The 25,881-nt window shown below is 42.0% G+C and overlaps 1 protein-coding gene across 1 annotated transcript in view; it reads right to left on the bottom strand.

Annotated features, from left to right (window-relative positions):
* Positions 1–25,881, bottom strand: part of LOC310875696 (zeta-sarcoglycan-like) — a 53,780-nt gene that overhangs the window by 12,117 nt on the left and 15,782 nt on the right. Inside the window, exons 3-6 of the mRNA XM_083789010.1 lie at positions 17,182–17,283; positions 8,969–9,056; positions 7,071–7,190; positions 4,573–4,648 (exon numbers count right to left, since the gene is read on the bottom strand). Of these exons, the coding sequence (XP_083645136.1) occupies positions 4,573–4,648; positions 7,071–7,190; positions 8,969–9,056; positions 17,182–17,283 (386 nt within the window). The remainder of the gene's footprint in view (positions 1–4,572; positions 4,649–7,070; positions 7,191–8,968; positions 9,057–17,181; positions 17,284–25,881) is intronic.

Below are 25,881 nucleotides of genomic sequence, written 5' to 3'. Positions count from 1 at the left end.
AAAGTTTGGGTCACACAATTGGCAGGTGGTGTGATTAATTACCCAGCACCTATCCAGCAGTGAACACAGAGGTGCATGTACAGCGTGGATATTACAAGGATGTCGAAGATTCCGTGTACGTGAACGGCTGAACGCGTGCATCTCTATTGATTTTGTCTCTCACTCTTTTTGGCAACCAGATTACCATACTGAAGGCAAATATGCCACACAGAAAGCTCTCTCTGTCAAAGATGAAAAGGAGAGTGACATCATGGGCACGAGCTTTGTCATAGCCTTATCAACCAGAGAGCCTTATTGACGTGGTGAGAACTTTGCAGTGGACGGTCTAATTGCTTCGCTGTTATCGACAAATGGGAGAGGATAAAATTGCCACGATTCCGTAAAGTCTCTTTTAAGACATAAATCGAACGGGAGTTTACATTCAGAAGGCTCCATTTAGATGTGTTCGATGTCCTGGGCATTCAGAGCAGTATGAAGACTGCTCTGAAGACTGTGTAATTTGTGGAGTGATCGAATCAAGGAGGGCACAAACAGGCACTGAGTCCTGGCTTCTACGGCCCCATGGTTCTCAAAATGGAGTCTGAGGAGTCGGACTTCCACATTTGCCCTAGTTCGAAATGAGCTGATGTACAAGCTTGTGAGCTTGCAAATTGGCTATTATTGAACAGTGTTGACACACAGGGACCTGCAGAGAGTGTTAGAGGGGCAGGGGCTGAGATCCCGTAAGAGGGCACTTTTGGACAAAAATAGCGCAAATGGCAGATCTACAAGCTCACAACGCGTCACGATGCGTTGAGAGCTTGTAGGTCCGCTATTTCCGGGGCGCAACCCAACACTCTTTAGTAGTGGCGATGCAGTGTACATGGATTTCTAAACAAATTTGTTCAACGCAAAATACTGTGTTCAAGTTCGGGGGGGGGGGGGGGGGAAGCAATTCTCCTGAATTCTGCCTTCTGGTATATACAGTATGGCATGGAAAGGAGTGGCATTTGCATTTCTTTCACCATATATCAGGGTACCCCAATAGGCGGCCCGCGGGGCATTTGCGGCCCACAGAGCGCCCCCTTGTGGCCCATGAAAGAATTTCCAAAAACAAAAAAAAATGTTCTTTTTTTTTTTTCTTTTTTTTTAAGGGTCCCAGATATAAATGGCATTAAATGGGGGTCAGTAGCCTATGCATGTCAAACTGGGCATCCTTTTCAAATGGGGTCTTGCCCTGAAAATGAATTTTCAGGGCAAGACCTCGACCTCGCGCGTGCAGACTCGGCCCCCAGCCTGGTACGCTAGTCAAAATATGGCCCTTGAGGAAAATTAATTGGGGAACCCTGCCATATATAGTAAATGCTGCATTCGTGGTATGGAAAGGGCAGTTGTTTTACAGACAAGGGTAAAAGGGCAGGGGCTGAAGTCCCCTTTGATGTCTGTGTGCACGTCCCTATTGACACATTTCTAATGCGGTCTCAATTCAATTCAATTCAATTTTATTATAGTGTCAAATCACAACAAGTTGTCTCAAGACACTTTACAACCAACAAAGATCCACCCAGAGCAAGCGATATTGCGATCTCTGGCTCAATCCTTTCGAATGACCTAAAGAAAAATGTGTTTTTTTTTTTACATGAATGGAATACAGGTTGTTCTTATAGCCCATATACAGTGGTGGAAAGTAACTAAGTACTTTTACTTAAGGACTGTACTTAAGTACAATTTTGAGGTATTTGTGCTTTACTTGAGTATTTCCAATTTCCAGTACTTTTACTTCTACTCCACTACATCTCAGAGCCAACATTTGTACTTTTACTCCACTACAATTATTTGAAAACTTTAGTTACTTTAGTTACTTTGGCGATTTTAATTTTGATTAGAAAACATACATTAACCACTTCAATGCTATATATTTTGGCTATTTGAAAATAGCTGATCAACAAGCTCACAATGCGTCGCAACGCGACGCATTGTGAGCTTGTAGATCGGCTATTTTCAATAGACTTTGTACACATTTTGAACTTGTGAAGTGGGACATTCTGCAATATGAGTACTTTTACTTTTAGTACTTTAAGTACATTTTGATGCCGATACTTTTGCACTTTTACTCAAGTACATTTTCAATTCCGTACTTTTACTTGTAAAGGAGTAGTTCTAAATTGCAGTATTGGTACTTTTACTTAAGTAAAACAATTGAGTACTTTTTCCACCACTGCCCATATATCAATTTCCTTGTCCTTGACATGAAAATGTTTCAGAGCCACTGCTCTAAACCCGGAGCGTTCTCTCTCTCCCAGAGCAAAGGACTCTGTTCAATCGGTTCTTTGTGGCTCCGTGGTGAACAGCATGAATCCCAACCACCTCCTTCCCCTGAGAACTCGATTAGCGAGGCTCTCCCGTGGCTTTTTCACACACTGCTATCACAATCATTAACCCATTCTGACCTGAGATCAGATTCATACGAGGTTTCCACTGGACACACACTGGTCTGATGAACCCATTCTGACATGAGATCAGATTCAAAAAATGTCAGTCGTTCTTCGATTTTTCAAAAATAGCAGACCTACAAGCTCATATCGCGCCACTCGGTGGCGCGATATGAGCTTGTAGATCTGCTATTTTTCAATAGCTAAAGCATAACATGATGCTAACACCAAAATGGGTGCCCGTTCAGAATGGTTTAATTCATTATAGGAATTCACCCGCCCATCACTCCGACTTGTTCATAATTGGATTCTGCACTTTTATTTTTTTCATATAGTAGTCATACATTTTTTAAGAGAACATGGGACTTGATGGTTGAGGAGGTTGTGTGCAATGAATTTTCACACAGCAGCACTTTGTTTTTGCTATTTATTATTAAACTGAACAGTTTTCATGTGTTTTTTTTTTAGAGAAGTTAAATGGACTGCTGATTGCTTCAGAGACCATGCACTGCTGGTTGTTTCAAATTGGTGGGTGGGTGATTATAATGACACTTTCATACGAAAACGTATGGTTTTCTTTTTGTCTTTCATGCAAATCTGGGTGATCTTCGTCGAAGCACTGTGTTGTGAGCTTGTAGATCGGTTATTTTAAGCAAGTTACACCGGTATGTTACTCTTCATCCCAAAACCCACAATTTCCCCATAGTCTACAACTAAAATGTTGGGATATTAGATATTATATTAGAAAAACAATCTAAAAGTGGCTCTTCTTTTTAAACTTAAAATTTTTTAACCTTGAAAGTTGATTGTTTTACGTGAAACAATGATATTACACTTATCTAAACACACAAGCTCAGCCTAAAAAGATAATGCTCAGTGGAAAACATTCACTAAAGCACAGAAGCAATCAGTTTGCATTTCAGGTTAGTTAATTATGTTTAGCATCATGTCACCGGCTATATCGACATTTTGAAACTGTTGGTCAGACGCCCACATTTGTGTATTTGGAGGTGTGTGTGTGTGTGTGTGTGTGTGTGTGTTGCACCGGGGCTCATCAGCATTCCACTCACTCTGCAGGAATTAGCTGCCAGAACACAGTTTTTCTGCCAACTTTGATCCCCAGCTCTCTCTTTAGCCCATTCTGAATGGGCACCCATTTTGGTGTTGGCATCATGTTATGCTTTAGCTATTGAAAAATAGCAGATCTACAAGCTCATATCGCGCCACCGAGTGGCGCGATACGAGCTTGTAGGTCTGCTATTTTTGAAAAATCGAAGAGCGACTGACATTTCTAGAATCTGATCTCAGGTCAGAATGGGTTAGGACCAATAAGATGGACGACAAACCACACTCATTATCCCTGGCTAATGGACAGACGAGGGCTTATTCCTCTGGCAAGGACCATGTGTGTCTAACATGCATATCAATCACGCTAATAATGTTCTCACAAAGCTCTAAGCCAAAGCACTTCTTCTTTTTTTTTTATCCCACGATTTTGTAACCCATTTTTATACCCCCGTGTCAATTATCTAATGTGATCCTGGGCCCTACACACCCTCTGCCAACCTGGGGAGAGCAACGGACTTGAATCTCATGCTTCCTTCATGCATGAGTGTCCAAGTTGCTCCTTTACACCTGACAGGGGGGAGTTTCCCTGGTTGGACGTAGTGCGTGGAAGGAACACCTTATTCCAACCACTTCCTTTCACCTCCATCAGGCGCCCCGACTGGCCAGGGGGAGGCAGTCAAAGCACTTCTTTACATCGTTACTTAGATACAGCATGTATCTTATTTGTGTAATGGTTGAATAGAGTGGGAGGGTGAAAACCATTGTGTAAATGAGAACGATGATGTACTGTATGTGCACCGTGTGCACATTCATTATCTTTGAAATGTCAACATTGTTATTTAACCACACCAACCCGACGCTTTGACCAGCGTCCCCCAGGGGTCTGTGCTAGGACCCTCCTTTTTCCCCTCTACATCAAATCCCTTTGCTGAAATAGACCATCTGCAAGTCTCATTGCGACATGTTGTGTCAATGCAAGCTGTTGTGAGCTTGTAGATTGTCTATTTCCGTTAAACACCTGCAGAATAGGGACAGTATAGGGTTCAAGTAGGATATGAACCGTTTATGTAATTTAAATTAATTTGATCCTTACTTCAAGTCTTCTGATGCCCCCGACGCCAGGATGAGGGGAGTTTCGACAGAGTGGCTAAAGACCGCCCCTTCTGAGCCTGGAAATAAAACATGTTTTACATTAACACTTGGATCAAAGTATGTCGTGACAATACATTCCTCATCGCTGCATGCTGTAATCAGCCACTGTATATCGCATACAGTTCTGGCCGGCTGTTGTCGTACGCAGTTTTCGTCGACTAAAACTATGACGAAAAATGTTCGTCGACTACCTTTTTTCACTGACGAACTACATAAAACAAAACTAAAACTAAAGTCATGATGACTACAACTATGACTAAATATACTGTCGATTTTCTCACCAAATAAAAACCGCACTACAATGTTAGGAAGGGACTATAGTGGACAAGAGATCCAGTATAAGTAAAAGGCACAACTCATTTTACATTTGGGTTCATGCTGAAAATAGCAGATCTACAAGCGCACAATGCCTCTGCTTTTGATATCCCTCCTCCTGTTCATTAATTTGTATGGCCGGTGGGTCCTTATGGTGACTGAATGCATGTCGAATATATTTGTTATTAGCCTGGAAGCCAGGCGAACTGGCCATGCCAGGCTAATTTGGTGTGTTTTATTACAATTTAACAATTTAATTAAAATATTGTGTTTACCGCATTAAGCCTTATGATCGTGTGGTTTCACTCTGGCTGTGTGTCCTCAAAAGATCTGTCAGTATACTTTATGGTATAATTGTATTTGCGAGCCATGCTGACCCTTGATATCCCTCGTTGTTTTATTTACAGAAAATATAGTCTACACACTCGACATTATTATCACATCATAAAGGGGTCGGTAGAATTATTTTGTGCAGGCTTCCTACATTGTTACATAGAAATACAATCAAAATTCATACACATAATGAATGCTTAATTAATTATCATACAATGATTCACCATTAATTGATCATTAAATCCTGTTAATGATAAAAATTACTATTACTTAACCAAAGTTAATAATTCTTAGGGGCCACTTAGTTAGGGGCCACACATGGAGGGTTTGTATAGATATCCAGTGAGCCAGTCCAACTTGAGGGACCCCCCATCAGCCTATAACACACAGCAATGCACCACATGGGATGGCTTAGGGTTGATGACGGAGTACCACAAAGTTCGATACCATGTACCTGTCTAAATACTCAGTGGCGTGCACAGATAGACACTAGGGGGTGCTAGAGCACCCCCTGCCCTTTTGGCAATGTGCTAAAAAAATAAAATAAAAAACGTTTTCATTGATCAAATCTTGATAAAAAACGCTTCTACTATATTATTTAGGCCCCCACTATCTAAAGCTATGTTTCTATATGTCAGTGGTTCTTTGATAATAAAAAAATAGCAGACCTACAAGCTCGTAGCGCGCCACTCGGTGGCGCGCTATGAGCTTGTAGATCTGCTATTTTTCAATAGCTAAGGCACCAAAATGCGCTCCCGCCCCAAAATGCGCTGCACAAGGTGCCCTTTTTTTCCACTTGAGCAACTGCCCCTCTAAATGTCTGTGCACGCCACTGTAAATACTTCACCAGACGGAGTTCAACAAACCACGCGTGATTTCTTTCTACGTCCGAGCATAGACATGGTAACGCCCCGCCTGCCTCCGATTGGCCTAACGACACTGTCCGTCCTGTCCTCCGACAGGCAAGTAAAGTATAATAACAAAGTACAAGAGAATGGCAACACGCAAATAATTGATTGAACAACTATGATTTGATCTGGCTGTGTTCTAAATTAAAGTGTTAGTGTTGATTATCGTGTAATAATAATAAAGTACAAGAGAATGGCAACACGCAAATAATTGATTGAACAACTATGATTTGATCTGGCTGTGTTCTAAATTAAAGTGTTAGTGTTGATTATCGTGTATTAATCTAATTATAGTAAACTAATACTAAAAAGATATTTATTTCCCACCACGGAGTAGCCTCGGTCTCATCCCATGCTTACTTATCTGCAAAAGGAAAACCTTGCGGCAGACTATATCCAGCATGTAACCTCGCTTCACCAGGCTTTCCACCACCTCGAAGGAAAGCCTGGTCTCTGTTTCAAAAGTCTGTATGATCCGGTAGGGAGCTCTTCTACAAAAACTGAAGTTACAAGTTACTGTCGCGTGTTGCCATTCTCTTGTACTAATTATTTTCCACCACGGAGTACCCTTGCATCTCAGAGGACAGGCAAGGCTGACGTAGAAAGAAATCACACGTGTGCAACCCATGCTAATCCTACCCGCCTATGAGCAATTGTTCTTGGCATAGAAGCCACCGAAGAAAATCGGATCTACAATCCCACCACATTTACTTTCGTTAAGTGATTTCACCACTAAACAGGAATGTATGATTAATTCATGATAAATTAATGGGTAATTAATTAAGTTAATTTATTTAGTTAATTGAGCATATTTTGCATTTATAATATATAGATTTGCCTTAAGCCTCAGGTCTAAATGGTTAATTCCTTTTACTGTTCATACCTGTAACGGTGAGCTTTTGTGTTTTGATGCTGACCTCCTCCTCGCTGGCAGAGAACAGCAGTCTGCCTTCCTCGCTGTGTATCTCCAGCTTCTGACAGTGGGCCTCCACTGACTCCAGACCTGTGGACGACAGATGGAAGTACAGCTTGAAATAATGGAGCCATCAGGACCACAAATCACATCCAAATGTCTCTATAAATACTGGAGGACCATTACTAGGACTCCAGCCAAGAGCCAACTTTGTTATAGCTCTAGAGTTATAGTTATTTGACCTGAACCAAAAATAAATATAGTAATATACTATACTTTCTGGCCATATATAAATTATATACCAATGTGTATGTTTGCTTAGAGCCTATGGTTGTGATATTAGTGTATTTGTTCATTGTAGCATAAACATTAATAGATGCATATCAACATTAAAGGTATATTCAGTGATTTCACTCAAAAAACCTTAGGTTTCGTTTTTGGCTGTGGGACCCAGCCTTTCGTCCAATCAGGATAGAGAGTCAAAAACGAAACCTAAGGTTTTTTGACCCCCAGGGGTTAACTGGGGACAGGGAGGAACTCCTTATATGGCCAGCACACTCTATAGTAGGGAGGATTATCACAACAAAACAAAAAAATAAGTGATATTTGAATTAAGTGAAATCACTGAATATACCTTTAATAATACATATTTATTCCTGTTACATTTGGACAATACTGGAAAGAAATTAAATCGGGTAATTTGAGACTTCAACAGTTCGTCGATACTTCACATCACACGATTACAGTGGTAAAAGAGTGGTTGAAACTTCAACATTTGCAGTTACAGGAAGAGTTAGAATAGGTAAAGATAGATAGAGAAGAAAGTAACACTGAACAAAATGACAGGAAGGCACAGTGTGTGCAAATTCATCACGTGCACGTTTTGTGAAATGGGCCACAGGCATGGGGGTTTTCACTCGCTAAGGACAAAGACCCCACAAGCCCAGATCAGTTTCCACAATAGACTTAGATTTAATTGGGAAGGTTTTTCCGCTGGTGAAGAATATTAATTGTGTTTTGGGTTTTTCTTTCTTTTTTTCTAAATTCAAGTGTCATTTAATCTATTTTGTGTTTTTTACTAATCAGCATGTGGAACACTTCAGCTCTCCCACTAATCCACAGGCTTTTGTCTACTCCTCAGAGGAGCCACTGAGGAGCTTAATTATTCTCACCATGTTTCATTTCATCCAGAATGCAGGTTCTGCCTAATCAGGAAATAATTTTCAAGGGGAGTTCAAGCGTGACCAAAGAGTATCATAACACAAGTCCTGTTGAATAACCATCAATTCTCAACATATGCTGGCTAAAATCAATAGCTATTAGCCTAATGTTAATAAGTTGGTCATTTGCTTTCCAGTGGTCATTTATCATGTAAATTACTTGTAATTTGAACTGACTGATGGCTCAACTTGATAAGAAGAATCCATTGCCCTTTTGATAATGCTTCAAAGGTTAATGTTAGGAAAAACTACCCAGCATCTTGTCATGCGGACTGCGGAGAGAATGGCAATTCACAATGACTCAAAGATAAATAGTTGCTCTTATCTTGATTTAAGTCATTAATAAGACAAGACCAATCAGGCAATTTACAATAGGACAAAATATACTAAAATGTGTAGGCCTACCTGCACTCATTTTAAGAAAGGGAATCATGCTATAATGCTATTAAAGAGGATCCAGTTGAATTTAAACTGTTATTTTATAGTTTCTATACCCACCTTCAGCTACAAGACTGCAAAAAGTTTGTTTTATAGCAAGATACTTGGTGATTTTTTTATTTATTCTTTGTGATCAAACTCATATTTTGAATTACATTCTCATATACAGACAATCAAATGATTTGATAAATGTGAATGTTGGGAACTCACCCACTGTAAGTTGGCCAGTGAGCTGGCCCTGGCTGTTTCGAGCATTCACTGTTACATTCTTTTCGGACCGCAAGACCAACGGGCTGTCCTAGGGGAAACATGGTGAAGGAGAGTGAATGAGGAAAAACATAATGTGTACATCAGGGGTCCTCAACTAGAAATGATGAAGGTCCACAATTTTTTTTTTAATAAGACCGAGGTCCGGTCCCATGCGCGTCCTTCGGAGAGCGGGGCTCTATGCCCGTTTAGTATGGTCAAGCCAAGCTTATACAAATCAGATCCCCTTCCACCCAACCAATAATGGGGTGCAGAGTGCAGGCCCGGAGTGGAACTCCAAATCAGGCCGGGAGTTATACGCCCTGGCAGGCCACACTGCCAGAATTTTGGAGGCCCTTGGGGGACATTTTGGGGGCCTTTGCCAGTCCGCCAGTTGAGTACCCCTGGTGTACATAATATATCTTGTGATATTTCCACCCATTTAACAAATTGTCACCGTTTAGAATCCACAAGTTCTGAATGATGCAGCTGCTCCCTCCCATTAGACAGCATAAGAGAGGTGATGGAGCAATTATCGGTGTAAATGTATGACGGCTGTAATTTCAATAAACATGGTTATGACATGGCGTTGTAGACACTACGTGTATAAGTGTGGGTTCTGCCATAGTAGAAAGGGCTGCGACGGCAAGCCGGTTTATGTATCAAACACTGATCCTTTTCTGCTTGCCGGAGCCGACTGCCGTAGCCGTCATTGCTTAAAGTCCCTAATAGCTTGGCTAGGAGAGTGATTGTTTTAGATGTTAACTGTTTGGCGGTTTAGATGTTCTTTTTCATAGGTTTCTTTAGACTACTTGTATTAACATGTTCTGTTGTGTGAAGCACACACAAAAGGCCTAAATAGAACGTACCTACTTATACTGCACACTTACTGCAGCCAAGTTCATTCAACTTTGTGGAGGTCACACTGTTCATTCTCATTCCCGGCTTGTTGGCACATATAAATGTGCATTATGAACAGAACTCCTTCAGAAAGTTGCTGTGGTGAATTTCAAAAACTTTTGATTTGAGGTTATCACTTTAAAGGGTGTACAGGTCTAAAACGGTGCCCTGCAGGGCCAAAGCAGCAAGCCCTCAACAGTTAAGGTCAAGTGCAGATCAAAGCCAGTGCACATAAATGGAGCGTGTTCTAGCTGCAGAGGGCCCCGTCAGGCTGAAAAATTACTATGGCTGAGGGAAGCCAGCGAGCGGCGAGCGCTGCCCTGCATGCAATGAGCAACATCATAGACAAAGGCAAGAGCACAGCAGACCAATTCCACAAAGTCTTTTTTTTTTTTAAAGAAGGCAAACTTGTAAGCTGCTCCTATCTTTCTGCGAGAGTGTGTGCACGATGGCAGACTTCTTAAGGACCGCAAGAGGATGCCACTCAGGATTTAGCTGTCACACCTCATGATCCAAACCATACTTGCACATACAGTACGTTTTAAGGCTGAATTATCTTCAGTTGAACCTTGTTTACATGAACTGCAAACACAGAGCTCACTAAATATCACATTCAGTGAAAATATATTTTACTGTGCAAATAGAATGCAAAAAAGAAACATGCAATTATAAACCTTTCAGTTGTAAATGAAACATTTTTTATCTTTTGTTTCCTTTTTTCCATGATTTTGTAACCCATTTTTTCAATTACCTAAACTGTAATCCTGGGCGTCACTCTCCTGCTGTCAACCTGGGGAGAGCCCAGAACTGAGCTCATGCTTCTTTGTGGAGTGAGCAGGCCGCTTCTTATCACCTGATGGGGGAGTTTCCCCCGGTAGGATTTAGCGCGTGGAAGGAACGGCTGACCAGGGGCGGGGGGAGGCAGTACAGAGACCAGGATTACCGTATGTTTTTTGTGAGGGTACAGTACCATCCCTAGTGCAGAAGTTTCCAACCACTGGTACGTCTACCCAGGGGCGTGCAGTGCACACATGGATATCAAAGGGGGCTTCAGCCCCTGCCCTTCTGAAAAAACAACTGTCCTCTCCAGACCACGAATACAGCATTTACTATGGTGAAAGAAATGCAAACGCCCTCCTCTCCTTTCCATGCCATACCATACCATACCATACCGGAAGGCAGCATTCTGGAGATTTTCTCCCGAAATCTCCTGAACTTGAACGCAGCATTTTGGCATTGAACTAACTTGTTTCAAAATCTATGTCGTACACCGCATCTCCAGTAGATAAAGAGTGCTAAGTTGCGCCCCGAAAATAGCTGATCTACAAGCGTTGTGAACTTGTAGATCTGTTATTTTCGCTATTTTGGGCCAAAAGTGGCCTGTTATGGGATTTCAGCCCCTGCCCCTCTAACACTCTCTGCACGTGCCTACGTGTACCTGTGCTGGTGCGCGGGACATGTCCCACTGGTACGGTACGTGAGAAGGGAATCCCAAGTTTACAATGATAATATGTTGTGAAATTGTGTGAATATGATATAATAATATACCAGCGGGTAGGCTACATTGAGGCCTCTCAACTGTCTTCCATGTTTTGGTACGATGATGTGTGACCCCCAGTCATGCCAGTCCGCAAACATTTTATGTACTGGCAGTCTGTCCGTGGTAATAGAAAGGTTGGGAACCCCTGCCCTAGTGACTATAGGGGAGACACGGGGAGAACATGCAAAATCCACACAGAAAGGCCCTTTCGCCAACCCCACCTAGGGCATATGGGCACTGATTAAACAGGAGAGTTTTCTACATGTCTACAAGCATTTGTTATTTCAATTTGAATACCAGTCACCCTGGTGTTTCATTAACATGAACTACTCTACTACGGGGAAATTCTGCTATGGTTTGATCTAAATGTCACAATTCAGAAACGAGGCTTAATTACTGACTAAATCACTAAATCATTAAAGGCCTAGTTGTGCATTCGCAGGACTTGGTCTTTGTTATTCTTATCTATACAAGCAGATTTGGCTGGCTGAAGGAGAGATTTAACTCGAATGAATCACACCTGCTTCCGATGCTATTTATAGACCATCTAATGGTCCAGTCAAGAGACCACAGACAGCTGGTAGAATGGCAGAGAGTATACAGTAAACACAGTCTAATACGAATAGCATTTGTTCTATAAGTAGCCTTGCCGAGCCATGAGGCCCATAGGGCAGGAGCCTATCTCCTGTTTCTGTCGCGTGAGGCAGCTTGATGTACAAGTACACCCCCTGGACATGAGGCTAGTATGTCGCAGGGACTTACCCCCAATCCAACCCTTGATGCTGAGTGTCATTACTAGGTCCCATTTTTAGAGTCTTTGGTATGACCCGGCCGGGGATTGAACCCCGACCTCCCAGTCTCAGGGCAGACACTCTAACCACAAGGCCACTGAGCTGGTATTTGTTCTATGCCTCTCAATATTACATTGTTTAAAAAAAAAAGAAATCAACATTTTCAACCAAAATAGTCCCTGGCATTTACATTAAAACGTACATCATATAAACGCATTTTACAATTTAGGCATTTAGCAGACGCTCTTAATCCAGAGCGATTTACATTATTAAGCAATAACAAAAACATGGCATACATCACATATATAAAAAGTAGTTATAGTAGTAGTATATACATGTGTACTATAAAGTGCTATGACTACATAAAATGTCTAATTCTAATGCTGTCTACGTAACAAGCTATAAGTCTGTTTAAAATACTGAAGTCTACATAAAGTGCTATCTAAAGGGCTAGGCTAGGGCAAGTGCTACGGGCCATGGTGGAGTCTGAAGAGGTGGGTTTTCAGACTAGGGAGTGAGGCTGCAGTTCTGACTATGATGGGAAGTGCATTCCATAGTTTTGGAGCCAGAAGGGAGAAGAGTTTGGGACGTGTGGAGCGTTGTCCCGGCGTTTTTAGTGAAGGTATCTCCAGCTTCCCTGCGTTGGCTGATCTGAGTGCGCGGGAGGGTTTGTAGGGTACGATCAGATATGGGGGAGCCATGCCTTTGGTTGCTTTGAATGCCAGCATCAGAGTTTTGTATTCTGTGCGGGCAGCGACCGGGAGCCAATGGAGGGATAATTTTGGCTGGTTGAAGACCAAGCGAGCTGCGGCATTTTGGATCAGTTTAGAATAGATGGATCATTTTAGAGAACAACCTATAGCACAAAAATAAACAAAAATAAATAAACTTATCATAGATCATAAAAATGTTACAAACCACTTTTAGTTTGACTGTTTTTTTTCTTGTCTTTTCATGTGAATTTTGTATGCTTTATTGGAAAAATCATTAAAAAACACTTTTAGATGCTCCTGTTTCAGGTTAACATTTTTACGATTTCTGCAATACACTTTATATTTTATTACTCGGGGAGGCTTAAAGGGATTGTGACATTAAAAAAAAGGTTTTGGAATTGTTCTTGTTTTTTTTTTTGGTTTTCTAATCTCAATTGCACCCAAAAAACATGAACTTTTAACATTCAGTAGACTTTCTGTGATCTGGGGTTTTCTGGCTCAAACAGGTGATTTGCCGGCAGTAAGTGACATCACTTACTGCAAATCCCATATATGTCAATGGGATTTGCCAGCAGATGTCACTGTTTCACTGGGTTGCCTGTTTTCATTGTAGCTCAAAAGGCCCAAAAAACCCCAAAGAAAACTTCAGACCACAGAAAATCCACTGAGTTCAGGTTTTTTGGGTGTAATTGAGGTCATAAAACCTAAAAGAAAAAAGAAAAATAAAAAGAAATGAAAATTAATGTCATAAAACCTTTAACAACAATACTTGCAATTAACTTTAACCACCAATGTTGTTCCTCATGCCAATAATATTATACTGACAATAAGCATGTTCAAAAGTATTGCCAGTGTATTGTATTATGACTTTATGAGCGATCACTCAGTTCCACCAAAATGGCATCCATGAATTTGGGCCGTGGCCCAGGGGCCCTTGGCTCTCAGGGGCCCTTCGGGGAAATTGGACCGTAAGGTACTAGGTTTGACGTCCTAAAAAGGGCTCCTGGGGCCACATTGGCTGTTGATTTAGTTACATTTAGGTTAAAAAGATGATAAATACACAGAAAAACACGAAAATGTTGCGCCCACGCTCGCTATGGGGGCCCTGCAAATATTACCGGCGCAGGGGCCCTCATGGGGATTAATCCGTCCCTGTCCATGATGATTAACAAGGAATGGCAGGTAAAATGTTATTGAATTAAAGGGGCAGGGGAAGTTAAATAAGAATAACACTGTGACACTGCTCTGGTATTCATTTCGGCGTTTCGGATTTGGGTTTCAAACTCGATAAGTTCCTGTGCTGTGTGGAACATGCACATCTTCTGACACACAACTGTGTATATATAATATGCACTGAACAGCAGTCTTGCTTGATCAGATTTGTTAGAAAACGCCTTCATATTTATTGGCATTTCAATTTCTTACGCTGTCATAAACGCACCACTGTGCACCACTGTGTCTTGCTGATAATGGCTTATTGATCAGTGGTAGTACAGTAGATATAATGGAAAACGGCACCGTCCATACAGTGATTTAACCCATTCTGAACGCGCACCCATTTTGGTGTCGGCATCATGTTATGCTTTAGCTATTTAAAAATAGCAGATCTACAAGCTCATATAGCGCCACCGAGTGGCGCGATACGAGCTTGTAGGTCTGCTATTTTTGAAAAATCGAAGAGCGACTGACATTTTTAGAATCTGATCTCAGGTCAGAATGGGTTCATCAGACCAGTGTGTGTCCGGCGGAAACCTCGTATGAATCTGATCTCGGGTCAGAATGGGTTAATAAACTCCCAACGTCTCATTGGATAACCATAATCCCTGCTCCGTCAGTACTTGACATATTTCCTCAGGTGAGGAATATTGAACGTCCTGCGGAGATCTTTGTCCCGCAAATATCTCTGGAGCCAGCAGATAAGGGTGCCCTTGTTCTGCCCGTCTGTAAAGCAGCACAGTAAAATTGTCTGCAGTTGGTATTGCAAAACGCTTTAGCTCTGTAAAATATACACAGTGGAGAGGGAAATAAGGTGCTTTGCCTTATATATATATATATATATATATATGCAATAGCCCTGGGGCATATTTGCTGTTCTCGGAGTGCATCCACCGAATGTTATAATAAAATAAATGTTTAGCTTAAAACCATAACATTAAAGACTGAGTAGGACAATCTAACTTAGTTTCTCAATCGGGTGTAGCAAATTGGGGCCGCTATATCTATAGCCACGGCTTCCATCGACAAAATCAAATCTACATATAGTCAGGCTCCCCGTGCTTGAAATTGCTTTCTACACCATGCCTAACCCATTCTGACCGGGCACCCATTTTGGTGTTGGCATCATGTTATGCTTTAGCTATTTAAAAATAGCAGATCTACAAGCTCATATCGCGCCACCGAGTGGCGCGATACGAGCTTGTAGGTCTGCTATTTTTTGAAAAATCGAAGAACGACTGACATTTTTTAGAATCTGATCTCAGGTCAGAATGGGTTCATCAGACCAGTGTGTGTCCATGAGTGGAAACCTCGTATGAATCTGATCTCAGGTCAGAATTGGCTAATCACTGAAAAGGGGAATGAACCCGAGTGGGTGTGGTGCGTGTTGGAGAAGAAAGACATTTTTGTACCAACTTTGCAACTGGAGCATTGTTGGTTAATCTACTGCACATCAAAGGGGGAGAGATGGTGGGGGCGGGAAGGAGTGTAGGGGGAATTTATCGCGTGGGCTTGATTAGAAATCCAGCGGGGGACTTGTGGTCCTTTCCAGTAATCGCCTGTAATCTCCGGTAGGGTTGTATGTATGTGGCCTCTGAGAAGCCGAGAGGCAGCCCTATTACCCATCTCCCGCTGATGGAAGGCCCTGATAGTACACCGCTGGAGGATGGCAGGAAATGAGGGACGATAGGAGCAGCACCCAAGTCAGAGAGAGAGAGAGAGAGAGAGAGAGTGCAAGTGATCTTTCTAAGCTAGTTACCGTCCAGAAATGCAAGGCTATACACACACAACAAAGTAACTTCCCATCAGAGGGAGGCAGGGAGTTGGCCTTTGCTGTTCATGCATCGACCGTTACTTCCTCCAACAAGGAACGGTCGATGCCTTACGGTAAGATCTTTTTCGATCCAAACTTTAAACACACGTTCCAGTCAATTGTATTAATTCCTACAGTTCAGCAGTGCTCTGCTTAAAGGATGATGATGAAACCCTCGGTTTCATTGACTAAACGCCCCATTAATTAAAGATCACACCCGTGTGAACTGAGTGGTGCAACTCCCCTCTCTCCCCCTCCCCTCTCTCTCTCTCTCTCTCTCTCTCTCTCTCTCTCTCTCTCTCTCTCTCTCATTAGCAGGCAACAGTGCAGCACTGTCTCTCTCTCTGTTTCTGGCACAACAGCGCCCCTACTGGTACTCATAGACTAGTCATACTGGTGCTCATTAACGTCACATAGGTGAACCAACACATAGGTGAACACGGACATTGCTGTTCACTAACACTTCTATGTTCATAGCCACCTGGGGGACCCAAGGCTACAAATGTAGAAAAATGTGTCACAGAGATTGATTACTTCTTATTCAGTGTTTGGCACAAAAGAGAATCAGTTTTCCTGTGGATAAAAATATCCATTCAATATGTTTTGTTAAGAGTCATAATGTGCAATGTTACCAAACGTGATGATGCTCACCTACTTTGGATTTTTAACCGCTGGGAAAAAAAAGAGAAATCACTCGTGAACACCCGCAGCTCACCTGAGGTGCCAGTTTGTTGAAGCCATGCCTACCTGTATTCTGGTCTATATGCATATGTCAGTTAAGCACTTAATTGTACATCAAATGAGTACCACAGACGAAAAACTGTCCAAATTTCATTCTGACCCCTCCACGAAAAGGCCTCGTTGTCCTGACCCCTTATCTATCATGTATATAAATAGTGTGGACTTAGACTGTTTTTCGTCTGTGGCATTCAAAAATACATGTAGTACAGTAGCTCTTACAAGCAAATTAAAGTTAGCAGATCTCACAGCGCATCATACATGTTTGACTATGTTCGCCAAATGTTCACCTTTTTCACCAAATGTTAACTATTAATTTACATGCCAATAATAATAGGCTTCACGTGATATACAAAAAAAGTGCTTCAGTGACTGTGAAAGGACAAAATTGTGTGTTTTTAACTGAAAACGGTGTGTTTTGGCCGAATCATATAGGTTTAAGGGATGGGCTCATTTGAGAAACTTACCCCTCTGGAACGGATCTCCTTCATATATAGAGGCAGGAGAAACTCCGAGATCCCCTCCAGGCGAATGCCTTCTTCGTTAAGTCGGAGGGTCCCCATGCCATCCTACAGCAGAATCATAAACAGGAATAAATGCTGTGGCTTGCATCACTGCTGTATGCGCACAGTCTGGGCAAAGTATAGACAATTGGTTGACAAAAGTCTTTCTTTGGTTATAAACCTGTGACATTTTTTCTTTAAAATCATGGCAGGTCCAAGCAGCCATTACATTATGTCTGTCATAAGGAATTGAGCGCAAATTACTGCCGACTGCCAGTTATTACATACACTAAAATTTTACTATTGCTACACTGCAAACTCCTCAGCATTTTACAGGTCACTTTTGACATTCTCCGGATTAAATTAGCACAGAGGATTAGCACTTTCTGTTTACAAACTAATCTAATTTGGAGAAACAGATTCTGAAGTTGTACACTGTACAACTTCAGAATCTGTGCGAGTGCACTCTTTATTTGTGCGTGCAGCCGTGCACAGTGTTTCTCCCACGTTTGGTTAAAAGTTGGCGTTCGAACTTTACAAATAAGTTTAGTATTCAACGTGTCGGGGATGCAATCATGAACTCGTATGACTGACTCACATCTTAATGACACCCTCAGACTGGCAATCACTAAATATGAACCAGATTTCAAAACGCTTGCAGATAAAGTGCAGTCACAGCAGTCTCATTAAAGGTGGGCTGACCCTGAGAGTATGTCACCATATCTGTGCAAATATATATGGTCATGTTATGCCTATGTCATTTGAACATCTGCCAATGTGAATATTCATTGAAATGAGAAACAAAATATTGTGCAATTCATGTCCTTTGCATTTTGTTTTATTTAAAAAAAACTCAACAAAGAAGTTTATTTGTATTTTTGTCCTAATATTTCTTATTTCTAATACATTTGTCTTAATTTTATTTGACATTGATAATATAACTTACTATAAGTATTTATTCTAATTTAAGCTTTAGTCTTTGTGTGGATGTGTGCACATGCATTGAGCCTGTCAGAAATAGCAAAAAAACAAGTGTTTTTTCTAACACGTTTTAGTGGTAGATCTTGGCTTACAATTGGGAATAAAATGGGCTCTTGGGCTTGAAAAGGTTGGTTACCACTGTTGTACAGTATGTGATCGAGGACTTGCGTAATGAGAGCAAACATTGTATTTCCCCGAGTCTGTGTGCTGAATTATTTCTGGGGAGTACTTTCTATGAATGTGTGCCTATGCAGTACATGCGCGGTGGACAGGCAGTGCTGAATGCCAGGGCAGAGGTAGGACATCGCACCACAGTGACAGCAGACTGAGTGAATCCATGGCTAATGTGGCAGCTATGGATTTGATGCTGGGGGAAGAAGAACCCACTGAACACGTTCACTCTGGGGGGGGAAAGAAAATCGAGTGCATGTGTTTGGTCCGACGGAGCATCGATCCGATCGACAACCTACCTCATCAAACCCTCACCCTAACCCTAACCTCCCCCGGGGGCAGCACACCTAAACCTATAACCCCAACCCTCTCCCGACCCCCAGCGCACCTCGGACCAATGCTCCGTCGGATCATAGTATGCCTCCCAAGAAGATCATGAAGTCCCACTTCCAGATTACGCGAGTTGTTTTAGCGGTGTATGTTTTAAATGGGCACATACTGCTGATACGCAGTGGTGGAAAGTAACTAACTTAAGTACATTTTCTTAAGTAGGCCTACTGTACGTAAGTACAATTTTGAGGTATTCAAACTTTCTTGAGTATTTCCAATATCCAATATTTTTACTTCTACTCCACTACATCTTGGTTCCAAATATTGTACTTTTACTCTTTAACTCGCTGCATTTATTTGACAACTGTAATTACTAGCTATTTTGTAGATTATTATATATTTTTACAAAACATATTTGTCACAGGGCAGCCTGTGCCCTACACACAGACAATGATTGGGGACATTGCATAAACTTTACTACACCTGCTTCCAATTAATTATCAATCAGCCGGCTTGGAAGTGGTGGGTCAAGTTGTAAATTATATGTTCTATTACTGATACTGTGAAATGCATTGCTGAAGTACAGTATACTACTACTCATGGTTTTGAATGTATTTATTGATTGATTTGAAGTCTAATTGATGTGAGTCACCTCTGCAGTGGCATTCCAATTGAGTTTGAAGGTGCCAAGTGCTGCAGAGGAGGAGGGGTGTTTGATTCGAGAGCAACCTTATTTAAAACGAAACTATAGTGTGTTTATGAATGTCCGGCGTCCGGAATTTCATGTTTAAGTTAATGGTAAAAACCGAAAAACCTTCAGTAATGGTGTGTTAACTCATTGGCCTTTTGTTTGCTTGCGGTGAGTTAATTGAATTGCCAATTGCTGAGACGTGATGTGGTTTGGTATGTCTCACTTAAAAGGGAGACTGCAGGTGATGTGCACCCTGGGCAAGACCTACGCTGTGAAGACTATCATTCCACAGGGCTCGATTCTTGGCCCTCTGCTTTTCTCCTTGTACATACTGCCATTGGGCGAACTCATTACCAATCACGGAGTCAATTTTCATTTCTGATATACCCAACTATATCTTTCTGTGGCTCCAGATGATCCCTGTGCTTTAGACCCGCTGTTGACCTGCCTGTCTAGCATCAAATGTTGGATGAGTGAGAACTTTCTCAAGCTAAATGAGGATAAGACAGAAGTTCTAGTGAGCAGAAAGAATCAATAATAAGCAGACTTGGCAACCTAACTGTAGAAACTAACAGTACAGTAAAGAACCTGGGGTTATTATTAATTGAACTTTAATTCACACATTAATCATGTCACCAAGATTGCCTTTTTTCACCTTAGAAATATTGCACGAATCAGAGCCTGTTTGTCCTTGGACGATGCAAAAACGCTAATCCACGCCTTTGTTTTTTCTCGGCTTGATTACTGCAATGCACTTTTTTCAGGACTGCCTAAGAAAACAACTGACAGATTACAACTTGTCCAAAATGCAGCAGCCAGAGTTTTAACTAGAACTAAGATGAGAGAACATATTACTCCAGTTTTGGCATCACTGCACTGGCTTCCGGTTGTTTTTAGGATTGATTTTAAAATTATTTTACTTGTCTATAAAGCTCTCAATGGTTTCGCACCTTCCTACCTACATGACTGCCTGCCTAAATATGTCCCAAAGGTCTTCCACCGCCGGCCTGCTCGCTTTGCCCAAAAAAATGGCAACTAAAAAAAACGGGAAAGCAGCTTTTTGCTTCTACGGGCCGTCGGCATGGAACGAGCTCCCACTGTACCTTCGTCAGGCAGCCTCTGTAGACATTTTTAAAGCTCAGCTCAAGACCCACTTCTACAACATTGCCTTTAATTGATCTTTTATTTTTTATTTTTCATGTCCTCACTGTACTGCATTACTGCTTGTTTTTTAATGTCGTTGCCTTGCTTTTCTTTTATTCTCCATTGTTCTGTAAAGCACTTTGAGCTGCATTTCATGTCATGAAAGGTGCTATACAAATAAAGTTTTATTATTATTATTATTTGTTTGGGCGGAAGTTGCGGGATTTTAGCAGAAGTATTACCCAAGGAAATGACGTTGATGCTTTACAATTTACAATTTACAATTTAGGCATTTAGCAGACGCTCTTAATCCAGAGCGATTTACAATAAGCAAGAACAAAAGCATGGGAATACATCACAAAAAAGCATTTATCATAAAACATGCGTAAGCTAAGAAAGTAACAGTGGAATATCTATATTATGAGACTATACATATAAACTATATATACTACGATGCTATACATATGTACTATGGCGTGCTATGACTATATACAATGCAATTATAGTGCTGTCTACATAACATGCTATAAGTCTGTATCAGATGCTATCTAAGTCTACAGAAATGCTATCTAAGGGGGTAGGGTAAGTGCTATGGGCCATGATGGAGTCTAAAAAGGTGGGTTTTCAGACTACGGCGGAAGATTGGGAGTGATGCTGCAGTTCTGACTGCAATGGGAAGTGCATTCCACAGTTTTGGAGCCAGAAGGGAGAAGAGTTTGGGACGTGTGGAGCGTTGTCCCGGCGTTTTTAGTGAGGGTACTTCCAGCTTCCCTGCGTTGGCTGATCTGAGTGCGCGGGAGGGTTTGTAGGGTTCAATCATACTTGCAAGATATGGGGGAGCCATACTTTTGGTTGCCTTGAATGCCAGCATCAGAGTTTTGTATTCTGTGCGGGCAGCGACCGGGAGTCAGTGGAGGGAGCGCGGAGCAGGGGGTAGACATGTGAGAATTTTGGCTGGTTGAAGACAGCCGCATCACGTTCCTATAACGGCGGTGGGTGCCACCCCCGCCCTCCCCCTTCCCCTTCCCCCCCCCCCCCCCCCCCCCCCCCCCCCCCAGCGGTGGAAAAAAAACGAGTTTTGTTTTTCGGTTGGTAATTTATTTACAGTTTGCTAATGAACACAGTGTTTCAGTTCACAACGAATACATTCAATTGTTTCAGTATCTTGTTTCAACATGATCAATGATAAACAGTAAAGCAGTCGCTTTGTGGTGGTCCATATTGACGTACCATTTAACGTACGAGGAAAGTGTTTCTCCTAACAGCTGCACGGCTGATGAACTCGTTGGCTATAGCATCCATGTCTAATTCCTGCACCATGTCGCTGTGACAGTTTATCAGAACCAGGTGATTGAGTCTTGCTTGTCCCATTGTGGATCGCAAATATGTCCACAGCTTCAGAGCAAATGCTACAAAACACTTTGTCTTTAGTAGAGTCGTACGTGATCCAGGTAAATGTCTCTTTCCAGTAGGGTTGATATTTTCGGGCATATTTGCGGCTTTTGCTCGGCGGCTGGCTGCTATTAGCTCTTAAAAGAGCCGTTGTGTTGGCGCTGATAGTGCTGTCAGCCTCGGCAGCTACTTGTAGAGTCGGTGTGGCGACAGCGAGCTCCTCTGGGACTCCCAGATCCCGCCAGACTGGGAGACGGGTCTTGGCGGCGGCAGGCGCAGGAGCGCCGGGCAGTGGCACTGGAGTCGATGTAGCAGCGGGCTCTGGTGCGAGCAGCCGGGTCTTTGAGGCGGCAGCAGCGGCGCCGAATTGTAGGATGGACTGGACTCTCTTCTTGGCAGGAGGTGGCTTCATCATCGTAGTTTCGTAGTCAAATGGAATTGGAAATGAATCCTGTACTGTAATGTATGGACATTTATACTCTCTACCTGGCAGCAGAACAAAAGCCACCTTATTAGCATTTGAATGCCCATGGGCGGCGGCCCAACACCTCTCTGGCCCGCGCCCGACGCTGCACAAGCTGGTATGTGACTACGTGACATTTTCATTCAGGACAGTCACTATACAGTGGGTGCATATTCTGCTATTAAAACAGAATGCCAGTGGGTGCAGCTGCGCTTCTGCACCCCCGGAGTTGACGCGGCTGGTTGAAGACCAAGCGACAAATCAGTTTACATTCTCCGTGAAAGTGTTGTGATTGTTCGGAAAAATATCGTATCCGGGCCCTTTGGAAAGTAAGGGTATGGCCTGTTACAGCTTCTCGTTGTTTTGGGTGTTGTTCCGTAGTGTTGTCTTCAAGTGTGTTTGTTTGTACAACTGTTATTTTGGTCTAAGTCTTGTTTTTCGTCTTTGCCGAGGCTGCGCTGTACTATAATCTGCACTGGACTGGAAAGGTGAATAAAAACCCTAAAAGGGCATTCTTGGCCAACTTCACAATATTATTACAAAACATTTTGAGTTATTCTATATTACAGTATTGATACTTTTACTTAAAAAAAAATTGTGAGTACTCTTTCCACCATTGCTGATTGTGTGTGTGTGTGTGTGTGTGTGTGTGTGTGTGTGTGTGTGTGTGTGTGTGTGTGTCTCTCTCTCTCGATACGGGGGCGAATTGATTAGAATGAAAAGAGCTACTGAGAATTTAAAGTCAAACCAAGGGGAGACCAGCAGCATCTATTCTGTTTAGACTGAGAAACGGTGACAGGCAATCACATCCCTCGTCCCACATAATCATCCTACCATGCATACCATCCTACTTTCCTCTCATGCAACCAGGTATGCTTGGAAACATTATGGAACTCTACAAAACTTGTCAGAGTTCCATAATGCCGTCTTTTTTTTAACCCATTCTGACCGGGCACCCATTTTGGTGTCAGCATCATGTTATGCTTTAGCTATTTAAAAATAGCAGATCTACAAGCTCATATCGCGCCACCGAGTGGCGCGATACGAGCTTGTAGGTCTGCTATTTTTTGAAAAATCGAAGAGCGACTGACATTTTTAGAATCTGATCTCAGGTCAGAATGGGTTCATCAGACCAGTGTGTGTCCGGCGGAAACCTCGTATGAATCTGATCTCAGGTCAGAATGGGTTAAAGAAGGCAAGAGCAAGACAATAGTATTTGTACGGGCTCACACACCATGGCATTAATGCACGACTATGCATTGCAAATGGAGAGCATGTCATCATATTCATTCCAGTGCAGTGGGTGATTGTCGACGTATTATAATTCTCATGGCCGGTTGGATGTGAGAGATATGCGTTTGGCAGAAGTTTCTATTGAGTGCCGGTCCTGAGGGATATGGCATGTATAGTGAAGTACATTTTCTGGAGCGACACCAGCCACACTGATAAGGTCTTTACTCCAGGACACAGATTGATGGGAGACGAGGCAAGCGGAGGAGTGATAATAAAGATAGTCCATGGTGCACATCTGTCACTGAGGGCGGATGCTGCCATCAGAGTTTGTTGACAAAATGGTAGATTGTGTGCATTGTCCCTGGAAATGTCACTCGGCGTAGGCAGTGCCTCCATGGTGTCTGCTGCCTGCTTGGCTCCTCTCTCTTGAGACGGAACACATTTTTTGCGTCAGCCTGTGCTGTGCTTTTACCGTTCTGTATCGAATCCAAATGCAGGAGGGGAAAAAAAGCGTGGGTGACGCTACTTACTTTACCGGTTTTAGATTAACTGGCATGGATGCAATTCTTCCTATCAGGCTTTGTATTATATATACTATATTATAATTGGAAATCCATACTTGACCTATATACAGTATATTGCATGTATCTAAAATTTGCATTGTTGACATAGGCTACTGTTGCTCAACCTTGTGAAATAAACCCATGCGCTGTATATTCTGCAGTCCTTTGATGTGTTGAAACTTTAAAGGGTGAGAGAGGGAAAAAAAGCTTATTTTCTTCTCTTTTAAATGGTAAAATAAATAAATGGTGCATTTATATAGCGCTTTACAGAGATTGTGCATTACATTCACCCATTCACACACACATTCATACACCGATGGCAGCGGAAACCATGCAAGGCACCAACTAGCACATCGGGAGCAATTAGGGGTTCAGTGTCTTGCTCAAGGACACTTCGACAGTAACTCTGGGGGAGCCCGGGTTTGAACTGGCAACCTTACGGTTACAATCCAGGCACTCTACCCCTGAGCCACCGCCGCCCTCTTTTTGATGTGTAATCCATTTTGCCCTGTTAACGAGATATATTTATGAAATCCACATTGCACTGTTTTGAACGGATTAAAGATCAATTTTAAAAGGCAATCTTTTGCTCATGGTCCATTAATGCTTTTTCAACTGAATCGTTTTTCTTTCTTTTCTTTTCTTATTTTGTTGGCCGGGTGTTTATTATTGATTTTAATTTATTTTTTATTTAGTGCTAAGAGGGATTTACATGCAATTCAAGAATCCTTCTTAGAGTTTGATTTAATTGCAGTCAACACATTAGTGCCATTAGTATGACCACAACAGTTTTTTTAACACAGATATGAAAGGCACAGAGCAATAGAAAACTTAAAGGTTGCAACTGATAAGTAGTAAGAAGCAACTAGTCACATATCTAGATTCTAGGCCAAACAAAATAAGAGATTGGTGAGAAAGGGAACCCTGGCGGGTATTGACATTTGACACCAGTAATAGTCCACTAACCGTAACCGACTGTCTGCAAGAAATGTTCACAGTGAAATGCATTACAGAAACACAACATGCCCTTATCGACCCAATCATTGTGACATCACTGCAAGCTAAACTTGATTGATGTGTAGATAACGCCGGCAGCGTCAAATTTCTTATTGTTATTGACAATTCGAAATATATTATTTTGCTCTAAATCTAAATCTACACATGGGTTGGTTGACACACTAGACATAGCTAATGTTCTGGACATTTGACATCAAACAGTCTAATCTTGGTCTATACCATAGAGTTATAAAGGATAGAGGGCGGACTGCCCCGCCCCTTACTATTCATTTCGGTGGAAGTTGCTCAGTGGCGTTTTGAAGCACGCGGGAGAACGGTATATACTTCCGCATTTTTTTTCGATTTGGTGCCCAAAATGCGGAAGTGCTCAATGTTAGGGATTGTGACATAAAAAAAAAGGTTTTGAAACTGTTCATATTTTTTTTAGGTTTTCTAATCTCAATTGCACCCAAAAAACATGAACTTTTAACATTCAGTAGATTTTCTGTGATCTGGGGTTTTCTGGCTCAAACAGGTGCTCTGATTTGCCGGCAATTTGTGATGTAAGATCCTGCAAATCCCATATATGTCAATGGGATTTGCCAGCAGATGTCACTGTTTTGCCTGTTTTCATTGTAGCTCAAAAGGCTTCCAAACCCCAAAGAAAACTTCAGACCACAGAAAATCCACTGAATGTTCAA

Source organism: Protomyctophum parallelum, assembly GCF_964188405.1.
Source record: "Protomyctophum parallelum genome assembly, chromosome: 18".
Classification (NCBI taxonomy): Eukaryota; Metazoa; Chordata; class Actinopteri; order Myctophiformes; family Myctophidae; genus Protomyctophum; species Protomyctophum parallelum.
This window is presented reverse-complemented; position numbering and strand designations above follow the sequence as displayed.